The sequence below is a fragment of the Schistocerca cancellata genome, chromosome 9 (assembly GCF_023864275.1).
Source record: "Schistocerca cancellata isolate TAMUIC-IGC-003103 chromosome 9, iqSchCanc2.1, whole genome shotgun sequence".
Lineage (NCBI taxonomy): Eukaryota > Metazoa > Arthropoda > Insecta > Orthoptera > Acrididae > Schistocerca > Schistocerca cancellata.
The window spans coordinates 62,820,127-62,837,425 of NC_064634.1; the positions used below are offsets into that span (position 1 = coordinate 62,820,127).

A 17,299-nucleotide genomic window follows, 5' to 3' on the forward strand; every position below is an offset into this window, starting at 1 on the left:
CGTATTATTCTCGCTCCCTATGTTCAGGGTAACTGTAATTACATGACAGATGTATCACTGTTACATTAGAGACTTTTGATTATAAACAAAAATAGTTTACATAGGATCAAGCCTTCTACCCTCTAACAAATTATGCAGTGCATTTTATCAAGAAGCCTATGAGACAAAACATAAGTACATTTCAAATTTCATTAACAACACTTTATTGACTATCTTCCTTTTACAAAATACTAATGAGCCCAGTGGTACTCCACAATTGCAAAATATGAATGGGAATTGGAGAAACATCCTAATCTCCTCCTCCTCCTCCTCCCTATCTCTGTCCATCACCTCCTCCTCCCTATCTCTGTCCCTATCCATCTCCTCCTCTTACTCCCCCCTTCTCCCCTCTCGCTCCATCTTCTCTTCCTCATTTCTCCCTGTTCATCTCATCCCCCCCCCCTTTTTCTACGACCATTTCCCCTCTCCCCTTTCTGTCCATTTCCTCTTCCCCCATTTCTCTGACCTTGAGCCTTGTTTATTGTTATTGCAAATGAAACCTAAACTGGGAATTAAAAGTAACTTAAAATGAATAGCTAAATCAGTTGGGATCTGTGCAGATGGTAACTTCAATGACAGATTTCACTTAGTTTTAATCTGCAAACTGGTAGGATTACATAGTTAGCTACAAGCACAACTTCCCTGTTTTCTGTTACAACTGACATTGAGAAAGAAAACAAAATAGTGCATTGTTGTGTATATAATTTTGTGTAAAATTGTATATAAAGAGAATGAATATACAGGGTGAGTCACTAGCTATTGCCACCAAGAATAACTCCGAAAGTATGATAGCAGCTGAAAAGTTTGTGGGACAAAAGTTGCATGGGACAACAGAGGCCATAATATGACTCTGGTTTTTTATTGCTAGGTAGAGTTGCTTCAGAGACATGAAGGTCAACTTTGTTTTCTTAAATGGGGTGCTATAGTTTGGTACTTATTTTTTGATAGTGGCTATCGAGACGAATCCAATGATGTGTAACAGTAAGATCTTTGAAGGTCAATGAAGGTCACAAAGGTGGCATTAACATCCATTTACAGAAGCTGTTGGAAGTGATGACCATTGGTATACATGCAGTGCTGTAATCTTCTTATCATGGACTGAATGGTATTACTTATCACATCGGCACTTATCGAAGCACATGCTCTGACAATTCTGTCTCGCATATCTTCAGGTGTAGTTGGAACGTCTTTATAAATAATGTCTTTTATGAATCCCCACAAGAAAAAAATCCAGAGGCTTCAAGTGTGGTGAACAAGCCGGCCACAACACATCTCCTCCATGTCCAATCCAACGATTTGGGAATTGTCTCTGCAACTTATTCTAGCCATCGGCAAAATATGTGCGGGACACCCATCATGTTGATACCACATTTTGTTCCTTGTTCCTAAAGGTATTTCTTCCAATAATGGACCTAATGTTTCTTGCAGGTATGTGGTGTACTTTCTACCATTAAGATTTCCTTCGATGAAATAGGGGCCTATAATTATATATAATATTTATATAACGACAAATGTAAGGATGTAGAGACTTATCTCATGAGGGGTAAGATAGATACTGCATACAGGAAAATTAAAAAGACCTTTGGAGAAAAGAGAACCACTTGCATGAATATCAAGAGCTTAGATGGAAACCCAGTTCCAAGCAAAGAAGGAAAAGCAGAAAGGTGGAAGAAGTATATAGAGTGTCTATACACGGGCGATGTTCTTGAGGACAATATTATGGAAATGGAAGTAGATGAAGATGAAATGGGAGATATGATACTGCGTGAAGAGTTTGACAGAGCACTGAAAGACCTAAGTCGAAACAACGCCCCAGGAGTAGACAACATTTCATTAGAATTACTGAAAGCCTTGGGAGAGCCAGTCCTGACAAAACTCTACCATCTGGTGAGCAAGATGTATGAGACAGGCGAAATTCCCTCAGACTTCAAGAAGAATATAATAATTCCAATCCCAAAGAAAGCAGGTGTTGACAGATGTGAAAATTACCAAACTATCAGTTTAATAAGTGACAGCTGCAAAATACTATCACGAATTCTTTATAGACAAATAGAAAAACTGGTAGAAGCCGACCTCGGGGAAGATCAGTTTGGATTCCTTAGAAATGTTGGAACACGTGAGGCAATACTAACCCTACGACTTATCTTAGAAGAAAGGTTAAGGAAAGGCAAACCTACATTCCTAGCATTTGTAGACTTAGATAAAGCTTTCGACAATGTTGACTGGAATACTCTCTTTCAAATTCTAAAGGTGGCAGGGGTAAAATACAAGGCGCGAAAGGCTATTTACAATTTGTACAGAAACCAGATGGCAGTTATAAGAGTCAAGGGACATGAAAGGGAAGCAGTGGTTGTGAAGGGAGTGAGACAGGGTTGTAGCCTATCCCCGATGTTATTCAATCTGTATATTGAGCAAGCAGTGAAGGAAACGAAAGAAAAATTTGGAGTAAGTATTAAAATCCACGGAGAAGAAATAAAAACTTTGAGGTTCACCAATGACAATGTAATTCTGTCAGAGACAGCAAAGGACTTGGAAGAGCAGTTGAACGGAATGGATAGTGTCTTGAAAAGAGGATATAAGATGAACATCAATGAAAGCAAAACAAGGATAATGGAATATAGTTGAATTAAGTCTGGTGATGCTGAGGGAATTAAGATTAGGAAATGAGGCACTTAAAGTAGTAAAGGAGTTTTGCTATTTGGGGAGCAAAATAACTGATGATGGTCGAAGTAGAGAGGATATAAAATGTAGACTGGCAATGGCAAGTCTTCTGAAGAAGAGAAATTTGTTAACATCCAGTATTGATTTAAGTGTCAGGAAGTCGTTTCTGAAAGTATTTGTATGGTGTGTAGCCATGTATAGAAGGGAAACATGGACGATAAATAGTTTAGACAAGAAGAGAATAGAAGTTTTTGAAATGTGGTGCTACAGAAGAAGAGTTTGTGGCGCAACTTGACTTGAAGAAGGGATCGGTTGGTAGGACATGTTCTGAGGCATCAAGGGATCACCAATTTAGTACTGGAGGGCAGCGTGGAGGGTAAAAATAGTAGAGGGAGACCAAGAGACGAATACACTAAGCAGATTCAGAAGGATGTAGGCTGCAGTAGGTACTGGGAGATGAAGAGGCTTGCACAGGATAGAGTAGCATGGAGAGCTGCATCAAACCAATCTCAGGACTGAAGACTACAACAACAACAACAATTCTGTCCTCCAGAATCCCACACCAACATTCACCGACCACAGTTTTTGGTGTGCAACTTGCCGCAGCCATTATGGATTTTCAGTTGCCCAATAATGCATGTTATGTAAATTAACATTTCGATGGTTCATGAATGTAGCCTCATCAGTAAAATTAGTAAATGTGTTATTCCTCAGCTGAAGTTGAGCCCATCGGCTGGATTCAATGCGACACATACAGTCCGTACCAGTTAATTCTTGGTGGAGACTGATGTGGTAAGGATGATATTTATGGCAATGCAAAACATGAACAACATTACTCTGGCTCAGCCAGATTCCCTTGCAACCTGATGCAAACTAACACAAGGATCTCAAACCGCAGTGGAAAGAGTACCAATTTCCATTTCCTCGTTAATAACTTTCCTTTGCCTGATACGTTTCCAATGCATTAAAGATCCTATAGTTCTCAGTTTGTCATAAACATATTTAAATATATGACATTTAGGATGAGTACGTTGAGGATATCTTTGAGCATATCGACTTGTTCTTTGAAGGAATATATGATTCACATTTGCTTGATTCAATGGTACTAGCCGTACCAATCCTATTAGTGTTGTATTGTGAAGCCATTGAATGGTGTTTATGTGTCAATGGCACGTTAGATGGCTAAGCCATATTTGGCAAATATTTAATATTGAACGATATACGAGAGAGAATTGTCAGAGCATGTGCTTTGATAAGTGCCGATGTGATAAGGAACACCACTCAATCCATGATACGAAGATTGCAACACTGCATTGATACCAATGATCATCACTTCGAACACCTTCTGTAAATGGAGGTTCATGCCACCTTCATTGACCTTCAAAGACCTTACTGTGACACATTATTGGATTCGTGTCAATAGCTGCGATCAGAAAACAAGTACCAAACTATAGCATACCATTTAAATAAACAAAATTGACCTTCATATATATGACGCGACCCCACCTAGCAACAAAAAACCAACGTCATATTATGGCCCCCGTTGTCCCATGCAACATTTGTCCCACAAACTTTTCAGCTAATATCATACTTTTGGAGTTATTCTAGGTGGCAATATTAGTGACTCACCCTGTATATGAGAGAAGCGATTTGTCTAATAATTTTAATGCCCTTCTATCATAGTTGAAACTGGCTGTGAGAAGAAAATGAAACCACATATTTTATTGGCACAGCTTAAAACTTTCTTTCTTGCAGTTGGTTATAACAGGAAACCTGTACATTGTTCTTTAAAAAAAAATTTAGTCTACATCCACCTCAGTTTAGAGTATCATGTAAAAATTTGGAGTAAATCGGTCACGAACTTGGCGAGATTTTTTGATAACTTTTCCCGCTTTGTATTATATAGCCTATGTCTTCCAAACGTTGTTAAAGTTGTGTAAAAATTTCATGTAAATCTGTCAAAAACCTTTTAAGTTTTTTGGAAACAACATTAAACAACAACCTGTCTTTATACAGTAGTACAGATAATAAAACCCTTTAAGTGCTTCACATACATCACTGCAGACATCAGAAACTATCAAAGATACAGCAGCTATTGAAATGTGAAAGCGTCAATGTAAAATTCTACAATTGCTAATGCTCAGAGTTCTTCAGTATTCTGCTCGTAAATGCCCTTCTCAAACTTTATCAAAAGCCTGCAAAAAAGTCATGTGACATACATACAAAGCTTTGGAATAATGCTACAAAAATATGAAGCTGCAATTGTGTTAAGTGCACTACTTCCACATAATTCACACTTGTGTACAAATTCAAAAGCCTATATTATTCTTTTGCATTTTGTTTGCCTCATCAAAAACATCTCCCTCGCCATGCAAAATAATCCTCTCTAAGTACTAGAGTTTTGCACTATGCCTCTAATTATACACATTATACCTTGTGTGCTGATTATTAGTGCCAAAGGACAAACACAGTATTCATTGGCTATGCTTATTATATCTATTTTTTCTATTCTCTCCAATGTAAACACTTGTTCACAGATACCGGCAAATGGTAGCGTAAACTGGCAAATTTTCTGCGAATGCTCATTCACTTTTATTTGCTATTATTCGTTCCAGTGTACACAACTATTAGTACTCATAAGGAAAAAACTATTCTGCAGAGGTTGGAAATTCAAATGGCATATATTTCTTGGGACTGGAACTCAGATGATGGCTATTCATTACAAGTGCCTTAATACTGCTGCAATTTGTGTAGAAAAGTATGTTAAAAATAGGCTTTCATGTAATAATAAAATATTTTTAAAATGTACTTGTGTCTGTTTAATGTACAGATGAATCTTATTAAAAAAACATACTTTTGAGTATTGTTTTTGTCTTGCCTTATTACTTTCAGACCCTCTGCAATTTGTCTTGCCAATTTTACATTATCTTCATTTGTTTCAGTGAATGCACTCTTTGATCACAATACAGTTGTAATTAATCAGATTTCTAACTCTATGAAATTATCAGTGTTTCTTTCTTCTGTGGTATAAAAGACAGATCATGATTTATCAAGCTCATAATTCATGCTTGTTTCAGTTTTAGCATTATATGAATGCATATGTGTTCAAATTAATTTAACTATTTCTCCAGGACGACTTTTCATTCTCATTTTGTCTTCTCTGTCTACATACTATAAAGTAACAATACTTAATTAAAATTTCTATCTGCGGCACACAACATACATATAACTGAACATAGAACACTTCGTGTACATGAAGATAATTTTAACACACTTTGAAATGTTTGCAATACTGAACCATGACACAACTCTCAAAAAGTCAGTTTGAAAAAATATAAATGACTTTGCAAATGCTACTGTAAAATAGTTTGAGGGAATACTCCTCATTATATAAGCTTTATAAAACAGAGTGAAGTCAAAAGCAGCTTTCCATCTAAACACAATGTGTAGTAGATTAACTGTGATGTTTCAGCAAACACCTAAGGGGAAGAAGTGACCATTTTGTTGAAATATTTTTCATGCCTGAGAAGCAGTCACCATGTGCAACTACAGCAGCAATAGCACTAGCCATACACCTACAGCTTTCAATCTTTGCAATCAGAATGATAACACACACAGCTGAACAACACAGCAGAACAGACACCATGCAATGGTTTAATATTGGATCAGGGTTACAGTGGAATGGGTACACACAGAAATCTACTCATACACTAAATATTGTGAAGCAAGTAAATGGAGAGGATGATTTATTAGATTTTTATTTAGCACAGACAGACATGAAAACATGTAAAAACAAGCAAATGCTAAAAGAATAAATGGACATCAACTTACGAAATAAGCAGCATTAAAAATATCTATTTAATATATGTACATATTTGATTAAAGCTGTATCAATAAACATCATGAACATATACTACAATTGCTTACAGTTGTTCTGGTATATTACTGTAGTCATTGTCACCAATGGTTCTACATTCATAATGCAAGTGTTTTTTTATGAAACAAATCGCTAATTTTAACACAGCTCATGAGACATGCCAGCTGCATTACACTTTTTTTTCTTTTTAAAATTAAAAATTTTAAAAGATATGAGAGAAACCTGGGCTGTGAGAAATTGGCTGCATACCTATTTCCTCAGAAAGTAAAGCAGCACTTATGGGCTTTAGGAAAAAAGCACTTTTCATCTTTTTAAAACAAAGAAGATTAATTTTCCAGAATAAGTCCAGTATTCATTCTGCTGCATTCCGTGCTTGATAAACCTCTGAAGAAACAGAGGAAGTTTCAAATTTACCATCTCACTGGCAGTCACTTCATAAGAGAACATGCAATAACTTAGTTGGAAAAGAAGAGGGATGGAATTACCCAAGACTTTAAAAAAACATTCTGGCATTCACTTGAAGTGACTTTGAAAAATCATTAAAATCAGGAAGGCCAGAGAGGAATGCATTTGAAGATTTATACTCAGACAAGCATTAATTATCAATGAATACCCTTATAATTATTACAATGAATATGTATTCATGAACTGCATGACTCAATTTAGGGTACAAAATTCATTGAGCAGGTTATGTAAACTTACATTTTTAGGACAGCATCAGCCTCACGTTATTGAGAAAAGTACAACTGCATAAACATAAGAGCTATTCCAAGATCAACTTGACAGATGCTGTAACCAAAATGTTGAGAACAAAAGGATGACATCATAAGTAGAAGACTGGTCCATAGTTGAAGAAAGAGTTCTCCAAGAAAAGCAATCTAATAACATGAAACTTAAACTTAGAATGGAGGATGAAGTTTCTGAAAGATACTGATTGAGACACAGCAGTGTATGCAAGTGAAATAGGATCAGGGAACAACCCAAAAAAAGAAGAAATTGGATGATTTGGAAAGTGATGCTAAAGAGTGACACACAAAGACATTATGTAAATAAGTAGCAATTGAAAGTAAGATAGAACAGGCAACATGTGGAAGCATACTCGACTAGATGTTCTGGTAATAAAGGGAGATGTAAGGGGCAGAAAGCAGAGGGCAACGAAAACAGTAGATATTGATTACAATGTTATGTGAAATACAGAGATTATTGTGCGACAAAATGAAAGCCTGGACAAAACTAAAATGTTTGAAAGACTGACTTAGTAAAAGAAACTGAAGTTACAGTATCTGGTTACAGAGGGTAAGTGCCTACTAGCTTTTGGTTAATGTATGACAACACCAAAGGTGTTTTTTTGAATGAACGAAGCATACATTCACCAAGGTAGTAGCCACACAGCCAATTCAGCTCTATTGTTCAGAAGGTTTTTCTACAATGTGAGTTTTCATACATTTCTATCATCTTGTACCATAGATGATGGCATTAATTAGATCAAATTCCTTGATCAGAAGTTATGTCTCTCATTACAAGGTAAATATTCCATCTTCAGAAACACTGATGGCAAATTGAAAATAGTTAAAATTTGTTAGAACTTGTACTTTCTACAAAATTCAGATTTAGTGATGACAGCAGAGTAAAAACATGCCACACACATAGAACAAGTGCTTACACATGTGGTTGTTCAACATCACTAATAATTTGTAAATGGGTACCAACTGTAAAGAATATTTAAAAGCAAAAGCTAAAATGGTCGACTGAATTACAAACCTTAATATAATCATTTCAAAAGATAAGTTTTGTTTGTCACAGGGCAATGAGCAAGCAAATTTAGGATGTTCCTATGGTACATTTGGTCAGCAGCTGTGCTGAGGTATTGTTTTTGGCATTTGATAGGCATGTCTTTACAGAATAATTACATTTTAGTCACGGAAAAAATATACATCACATTACTCCAATTCATGTAATGCAAACCAAGTTAATGTTAACAATTTTTTCACGTAATACAGTCAGAACTTTATGTTCTTTTATAGAAATTATTTTTTTAAGGTAAAGCAAATTTGTCACTATAGTTTGGAAGTCTATTATTTCACTAGTTTTAATGTGGAACGTGCACTTTACTAAAAATTCCTTAATCTCAGGCAGTCTACTAAAGAATATAACCAAGAGAAATTTCTCTAAAGGAACCAGAAATTCTCGAATGAAAATTTTAATTTATATGTTATAACTGTACCAATGTGCAGATATATAATTTATATTTCAGAAATTATATATCTGTACATTGTACAAATGAAAGTAAGCATGATGAAATGCATGAGCAATAACAGAAAAAGCTACAAAAAATAAACAATACATGGACATAGCAAACATAGGTATTCATTTCTCATGCAAGATCTCTGAGAACACACAAAACCAACTCTCACTCTGCAGCTACTTCAATCAATCTTGATCAAACACAATAGCGTGAAACACAGGGAACATCATTTTGCAATTATTCCCAGACAAGACATTGATGTTTTGCATAGCTGATTCTCTGTAATCTGTGTTTATGAAGCTAATTTTTATTTTATATTTCATTTTATAAAACTTTAATTTAACCCTGCAAAATCCTACATAACTTATTAAACAATCTCACAAAAATTTTATTACGTGGCATCTAGACAATTAAAGTAATATTCAATAAAGATATTAACTTCTTATTCCTTGCAAAAATATGGATGCATAACAAACAAGGGTTTCAAAATATGCCAATTTAGATATTTCTTGAAGGATTTCTGGCATCCTCCCTTTCTCCCCATTGTATCTTCCTGTCTCTCTAGCCATCAATAATATTCAGTATTATGAAAAGTATAGATTACTATTCACCAAATAGTGAAGAAGTTGAGTCGCAGTGCCCCCCCCACACCACATACATGTGCATGTGCAAATGCAACTCATACACACATCAGCACAATCCAGATACTGTATGCGAATTGTGTTTGCACGTGCACGTGTGTGTGTGTGTGTGTGTGTGTGTGTGTGTGTGCGCGTGTGGGCTAATTCTGATGAAGCCCTTTTTGGCTGAATTTTTACATGTTTGACAGTCTTTTTCTTGTGCCTATCTGGGTGATTCAACATCTCCGATACACGGTGAGTAGCAATCTACCCTTTTCACAAGATTGTCATTATTCTGGCCTGGATTTTCCACTGTTTCATCAATAATGTTCTTAACATACAGGTTGTTTCCGGAGGAACAGTAAATACTGTAGGAGGTGATAGTACATACTAAGTGAACAAATACATTAAATGATATGTTCCCCTTCTCAGCACTATGTCCTTAAATATAATATGATAGTATTAAGATGTATATTACCACCTCTTCATGTCATGTCTGTGCTGTCATTTCCCATTTACCATTGTATTCTTTAACAGTGTGATAATTATCAAATCTCTATCATAATCTGATTAACAGTTCATGGCAGAATGAGGTATGAGAGTAACATCTCAGAGAGAAGACAATAACTTGCTGCTTAAGAAATGAAGTTTTGGATCTCTGTCTTCTGTGATAAAGGTGATTATTTTCATTTCAATAATATTCACCTTAAGTTTAGTTAATATTTGTACACAAACCTTAAATCAACTATATCACTTACTATTGAGTTTAAGCTCGTCATTTGTCAACACCAGTTTCTATGTGAACTACACTGAAAACTATGTAACTGCTTACAATAGAGACAAAAAAAATAATTACATTCAAACTAAGGTAAAACTTGTATGTAACATGTGTCTCTTTGTACTTTGTCAGGAGGTTCTCTAAACGTAAATGTTAATAATAAATATGGAAACAGATTTTCCTGCATTTTTCAAAGACCTCATGTTTGCTTTCTAGTTACAATTAATATACTGCGGACACACAGGCACTTTACGACAAGAGCTAAAAACAATTTGCAACTAATCTTGTCACAAATCAAAGCTCTCTTGTTCTACACATACCTCATAAAACGTCACTTGGCATACATCAGAACGAAGGATTTTCTGGTATTCTGAAAATGAATGTAACTGCCTGCACAAAGCTGAGAGGAATCTTCTATGACAGCAGAATTGATGACTAACACAACTGAAACATTTTCTTTGGAGTTTTTGTTTTTTTTACCTCTACGATCTTCACTTCAGTATACTGTACTTAGTGCCCACTTAGCTCTAGGCAACACTATTGTTTCCCAACACAACTGCTTGTCCTATACTCATAGGATACTTCTTATGGTTTGGCAGTTCACCAGTTGGATCTGTATTTGCACACTGAACATAAAAATTTATTCCATATTGATTGATGGAATGTATCTACTACTCTTTCACAACTTTTATAGACACTGTGCAACCTACTGAATGATATGACCTATAACAAGCAAACTGTAAAAATTCTGTTAATGTAAAACATGTTCAAATAGTTGCCCAACATCCCTTGAGGGTTAAACTATGGTATTCATTCTGGTTTATTTGAAAGTACCCTGAAGTACAATTTCATTGCAAATTAGTAGCAAGACCAATAATAAGTGAATAAATCTGTCAACAAAGAAAATCAAGTAAAATGTAATGTTTTTTTTCTCACTTAATGGTTACATCACTAACAAACAATGGCAACATAAATGTAAGATGCAAGCTACACAGAGCACGTCCACTACATTCAAGATAACATTACTCATTTATTCCTGAACAATATCAAACCTTCGCTTCTTTGGTACTTCTGAATAAAAAAGACTTTGGAAGTAAGACACTAAGGATGCAGATAATTTAAGTGCAACTAGAAAGCAACTAATGGCACACATCCACAGCACACAATCTGGCACTGCCACCTCATACCACCAAACATTTGAATAGCACCCAAGTTTTAACACATATTGGGAAGCAAAAGTGTTCTCGATATTTGTGGCCACAACAATCTACCAGCGACACAAAATCAAGCAAGCAGTGCAACAAAGCAAGCAACCAGTGCATTTACAAGTGCGTGCTGACAATTACGGAATCACAGTGCGAGCCACATGCAGATGCCGGCTGTGCACCTACACACCTCTCTTTCTCGATCTCGAGCGACAGCTGTTCCACATCACCATCTGCCATCAAATCGTAGGCGTTCAGGTCATGCGGGGCAGTTGTCAGAACAGTGCCAACACCGACGGATGCAACTGCAGCGGCAGTGGCATCTGCGAGCTGGAGAGCTCGGAGATCGGCTTGCAGCTCTGATGGCAGGACCTGCCCCCCGGCTGGGTACAGTGGAGGAACGGCAGTGGGTGGGGGGAGCACTGCCAGGAGACCACCGCCACCATCCATTCCGACACCAGTCTGCGACGATAGCGGTTGCAGCTGCATTGCAATGATAGAATTTGATATTTTTGTTGTAAAGTACAATATGTCAACACAAATTATCAATTATTGATAATATAATGTAATTGGGAGGATAAAAAATCTACTCACCAAGTAGTGATAGGAGGAAACACATAGAAGGTTTTAAGGAGTGGTTGTTATCCAAATACTGCAGCTCTCCATGCTACTTTATCCTCTTCATCTTCAAATAACTAGAGCAACCTACATCCTTCTGAATCTGCTTAGTGTATTCATCTCTTGGTCTCCCTCTATAATTTTTACCCTCCATGCTTCCCTCCACAACTAAATTGGTGATCCATTGATGCCTCATAATGTGTCATACCAACCAATCCCTCCTTCTAGTCAAGTAGTACCACAAAACCCTCTTCTCCTCAATTCTATTCAGTACCTCCTCATTAGTTACATGATCCACCAATCTAATCTTCAGTATTCTTCTGTAGCACCACATTTCGAAAGTTTATATTCTCTTCTTGTCTAAACCAGTTATTGTCCATGTTTCACTCCCATAAATGGCTACACTCCATGCAGATACTTTCAGAGAAAGACTTCCTGACACTTAAATCTATACTCGATATTAATAAATTTCTCTTCGTTAGAAATGCTTTTCTTGTCATAGCGAATCTACATTTATATTCTCTTGACTTTGATCATCATCAGTTATTTTGCTGCCCAAATAGCAAAACTCATCTACAACTAAGTGTCTCATTTCCTAAACTAATTTACTCCAGCATCACCTGATTTAATTCGACTATATTACATTATCCCTGTTTTGCTTTTATTGATGTTCATCTCATATTCCCTTTTCAAGACACTGTCCATTTCACTCAATTTCTTTCCCAAATCCTTTGCTGTCTCTGACTCCCTTCTCAACCACTGTTTCCCTTTAATGCCCCTTGAGTCTTATAACTGCCTCTGTTTTCTGTACAAATTTTAAGTAGCCTTTTTCTCCCTGTATTTTACCCCTGCCCCCTTCAGAATTTGAAAAAGAGTATTGTAGTCATCATTGTCAAAAGCTTTCTTTAAGTCTACATATGCTATAAATGTAGGTTTGGCATTCCTTAAACTACCTTCTATGAGAAGTCGAAGGGTCAATATTGCCTTGTGTGTTCTTACATTTCTATGGAAACCAAACTGATCTTCCCCGAGGTCGGCTTCTACCAGTTTCTCCATTTGTCCGTACAGAATTTGTGTTATTATTTTGCAACAGAGACTTATTGAACCGATAGTTCGGCAATTTTCACACCTGTCAGCACCTGTTTTCTTTGGAATTGAAATTACTACAAGGTGTACAACTTTGTTTCCACCGTTTTTTCCCCAACATTTGAGGCTTTAATGAAACAAATTGGTAACACATGTATCATTCGATGCATTTTCCATTGCTGGCCTCTACTTTTTCCCATCTTTGGAGCAGTGTACAAATCCAACGTCGAAAAAATTGTTCATCTCTTGAAGTGATTCACGAATCGATCCAATTTGTGACTTTTTCATGAGATTGGAAGTGTTGGTCAGCCACGCCATGCGCCACTGATCTAAAAAGGTAATAGTCAGAGGGAGCAATGTCTGGAGAATGACGGTGGGTGGGGTAGGACTTCCCATTTTAATGTTTCCGAGTATGTTTTGACCTCTTTTGCAACGTGGGGTCGAGTGTTGTTGTGCTGCAAAATCACTTTATCGTGCCTCTCACTGTATTGCAGCCATTTGTCTTTTAATGCTCTGCTCAAATGCATTAATTGTGTTCAATAACGAGCACCTGTGATTGTTTCACATGGCTTTAACACCTCATAGTACATGACACCAAGCTGGTCCCACCAAATGCAGAGCATGTTCTTGGAGCCGTGAATATTTGGTTTGGCTGTCAATGTGGATGCATGATTTTTTGCATTAAGGGTTATCGTAATGAACCCATTTTTGACCCCAGACACAATGCGACAGAAATCCCTTCCATTTTTGCCTCTGAAGCAACTGTTCACAAACACACAAATGCCATTAAACGTCTCTTGGTTTCAGCTCATACGGGACCCACGTTCCTTCTTTCTGAATCATGCCCATAGCCTTAAGATGTTTTGAAATGGCTTGCTGTGTCACTCCCACTAATCATGCCAATTCTTCTTGGGTTTGACACGAGTCTTCACTCAGCAATGTCTCGAATTCTGCATCTTCAAAACATTCTCTCTTCCACCACTGTACCGGTCTAGGACGTTAAAATCACTGTTCTTGAAGCGTTGAAACCACTCACGACACGTTCTTTCATTAATAGCATCCTTACCATACATACCTGAGGGCATTCAATGAGACTCAGCCGCTGTTTTCTTCATATTGAAACAAAACAGAAATACTTCCCGCAAATGACGAGAATTAGGCTCGTAAACTGACATTTTCAATCAAGAACAACTTTATGATGCAGACACAAATCCTTTGTGCTTTCTCTTCTTTGCTTCGGACTGGTTTTCCATCTGAGCTCTTGATATTCATACGGGTGATTCTCTTTTCTCCAAAGGTCTCTCTAATTTTCCTATAGGCAGTATCTATACTACCCAGAGTGATATCTGCCTCTACAGCCTTACATTTGTCCTCTACCGATTCCTGCTTAGCCATTTTGCACTTCCTGTCGATCTCATTTTTTAGACGTTCTGCTTCATTTACTGCATTTTATATTTTCTCCTTTCATAGATTAAATTCAGTATCTCTTTTGTTACTCAAGGGTTTCTACTAACTCTCGTCTTTTTACCTACTTGATCCTCTGCTCCCTTCACTATTTCATCTCTCGGCACTACCCATTTTCCTTCTACTGAACTCCTTTCCCCCATTCTTGTCAATCATTCCCCAATGCTTCCTCTGAAACACTTTACAACCTCCGTTTCTTTCAGTTTATCCAGGTCCCGTCTCCTTAAATTCCTAACTTGTTGCAGTTTCTTCAGTTTTGATCTGCATTTCATAACCAATAGATTGCAATCAGAGTCCACATCTGCCCCTGGAAATATCTTACCATTTAAAACATGGTTCCTAAATCTCTGTTCTTACAATCAATCTGAAACCTTCCAGTGTCTCCAGGTCTTTTCCATGTATGCAACCTTCTTTCCATGTTTCTTAAACCAAGTATTTAGTTGTGATTAAATTATGCTCTGTGCAAAATTCTACCAGGGGGCTTCCTCTTTCATTCCTTTCCCTCAGTCTGTATTTACTTACTACTTTTCTTTCTCTTCCTTTTCCTACTATTGAATTCCCGTCCCCCATGACTATTAAAATTTCATCTTCCTGAACTAGCTAAATAATTTATTTTATCTCACCATACATTTCCTCAATCTCCTCCTCATCTGCAGAGCTAGCTGGCACACAAACTTTTACTACTATGGCTACAATAATGCATTCACTAGGCTGTTCGTAGTAGCTTATCCATGTTCCTTTTTTTTTTAATTCATTATTAAACATATTCCTCCATTAGCCCTATTTGATTTCATATTTATAAGCCTGTATTCACCTGATTAGAAGTCCTGTTCCTTCTGCCACCGAACTTCACTAATTCCCTCTATATCTAACTTTAACCTATCCATTTCCCTTTTAAATTTTCTAATCTATCTGCCCAATTATGGGATCTATCATTCCACACTCTGATCCGTAGAACACCAGTTTTGTTTCTTCTGATAACAATTTTCTCCTGAGAAGTCCCTGCCCAGAGATCCTGAATGGGGGACTATTTTATCCCCAGAATATTTTACCCTAGACAACGCCATCATCATTTAACCATACAGTTAAGCTGCATGCCCTCAGGAGAAATTATGACTGTAGTTTCCCCTTGCTTTCAGCTGTTTACAGTACTAGTACAGCAATGCTGTTTTAGTTAATGTTACAAGACCAGTTCAATCATCCAGACTGTTGCCGTTGCAAGTACTGAAAAGGCTGCTGCCCCTCTTCAGCAACCACATGTCTGTCTGGCCTCTGAAGAGATACCCCTCCATTGTGGTTGCACCTATGATACGGCTATCTGTATTGCTGAGGCACGCAAGCCTCTCTACAAATGGCAAGGTCCATGGTTCGCAGTAGGGTGAAGGATAGAGCTTGGGAAAGTGCCCCGGAACCCCGTGTAGGGGAGACTTACTGGATGGTAAGGAGTTCTGGACAACTCTTCCCAACTGTACTACTTTTCCTAAACCTCACCAGTCCTTCCCAGTCCTTTTTCTTCATCCCTTTTTCTTTACGCGCCAACCATTCTGCCAGAAGAAAGAGTGACTGGCTCTGCAAGCTCGCAAACTTTCATACTTTTTGTATGTATGTTCTTCTGCCACCACTTGGTAAGTAGATTTATTATCTATCCAATTACATTAGAAGTACAATATGTGGTGTACATAGAAACACAACATACGGAATCCCCACGTGGCCAGTTACGAAAGGTTGGACTACCACATCTATAGCTACTTTATTAGTTTCTCGGTGAGCATGCCCTTCAGTATTTTGTCATAACACAAACAAACTTTTTTTGACCCTCATGACAGCCATTACTATTTTTACCACTTCTATGATAACAGTTTCTGGAATCTGTACTTAATTTATGACCTCTTGTAACATGTGTATTATAAGGAACATAATAAAATATGAAGAAAACTTGGTTAAATGTTACCACAGCATTGACAGACAGTTGTAAATAGTGAAGCAGAATATATTATTGATGACTGTCTGTTATTTATATCTGTTGTCTTTATTAAACTTATGGAAAAACACTATGAACTTGTCCACCAACATAATATTTGTGTAGACACTGTCAGCGAAGTACATTGCAAACAGAGTTAGTGACAAAGAAGAAATGAATTTAAACTTCCTGTATGATGTGGCAGTTTTTCACGTATCTTCTTGTTTGTTTATTATGTCATATATCATGAACTATGAGAATTCTTCTCTGTGTGCAAACAAAGGATACATATTTTAATTTAACTCCCTCTCACTTTCTATTAAATCTGTCATTAGTGACTGTAAAATTTACATCGCCTAGCTATACAAAGGCACACGATTATATGACACCATGGCTAAAATGTTAGTTAAAAAAAAAATATTTTCAGATAAATCCTGTACTTGATCCAGGTTCCGTCCCAGGTGTTCTCTTGCCCACCTAAATTATGCCCATGCTGCTAGGGGTTTGTACTGTTGTCTCAACGGATACCTAGGGGCCAAATTGATTGCAACGAGACAATCGTGTATTGTATCAATTTACACAGTCTTCCCAGTTGCCTGCAACATGGCCTCATGCAGTTCTGCCATATCCTGCTCTGGTTGCCGGCTGGTGTTGCTGACAATGAGACAGGTTTTCAATGTTTTATGATACAGGGGAGCAGCTGAACATTTGTATGACATCATTACGATGCACGAGAATTCAACACG

General features: G+C 37.1%; 1 protein-coding gene across 1 annotated transcript in view; it reads right to left on the reverse strand.

Annotated features, from left to right (window-relative positions):
• Positions 1-17,299, reverse strand: part of LOC126100209 (merlin) — a 170,593-nt gene that overhangs the window by 51,440 nt on the left and 101,854 nt on the right. The window contains exon 10 of the mRNA XM_049910771.1: positions 11,616-11,908. Coding sequence (XP_049766728.1) covers positions 11,616-11,908 — 293 coding nt within the window. The remainder of the gene's footprint in view (positions 1-11,615; positions 11,909-17,299) is intronic.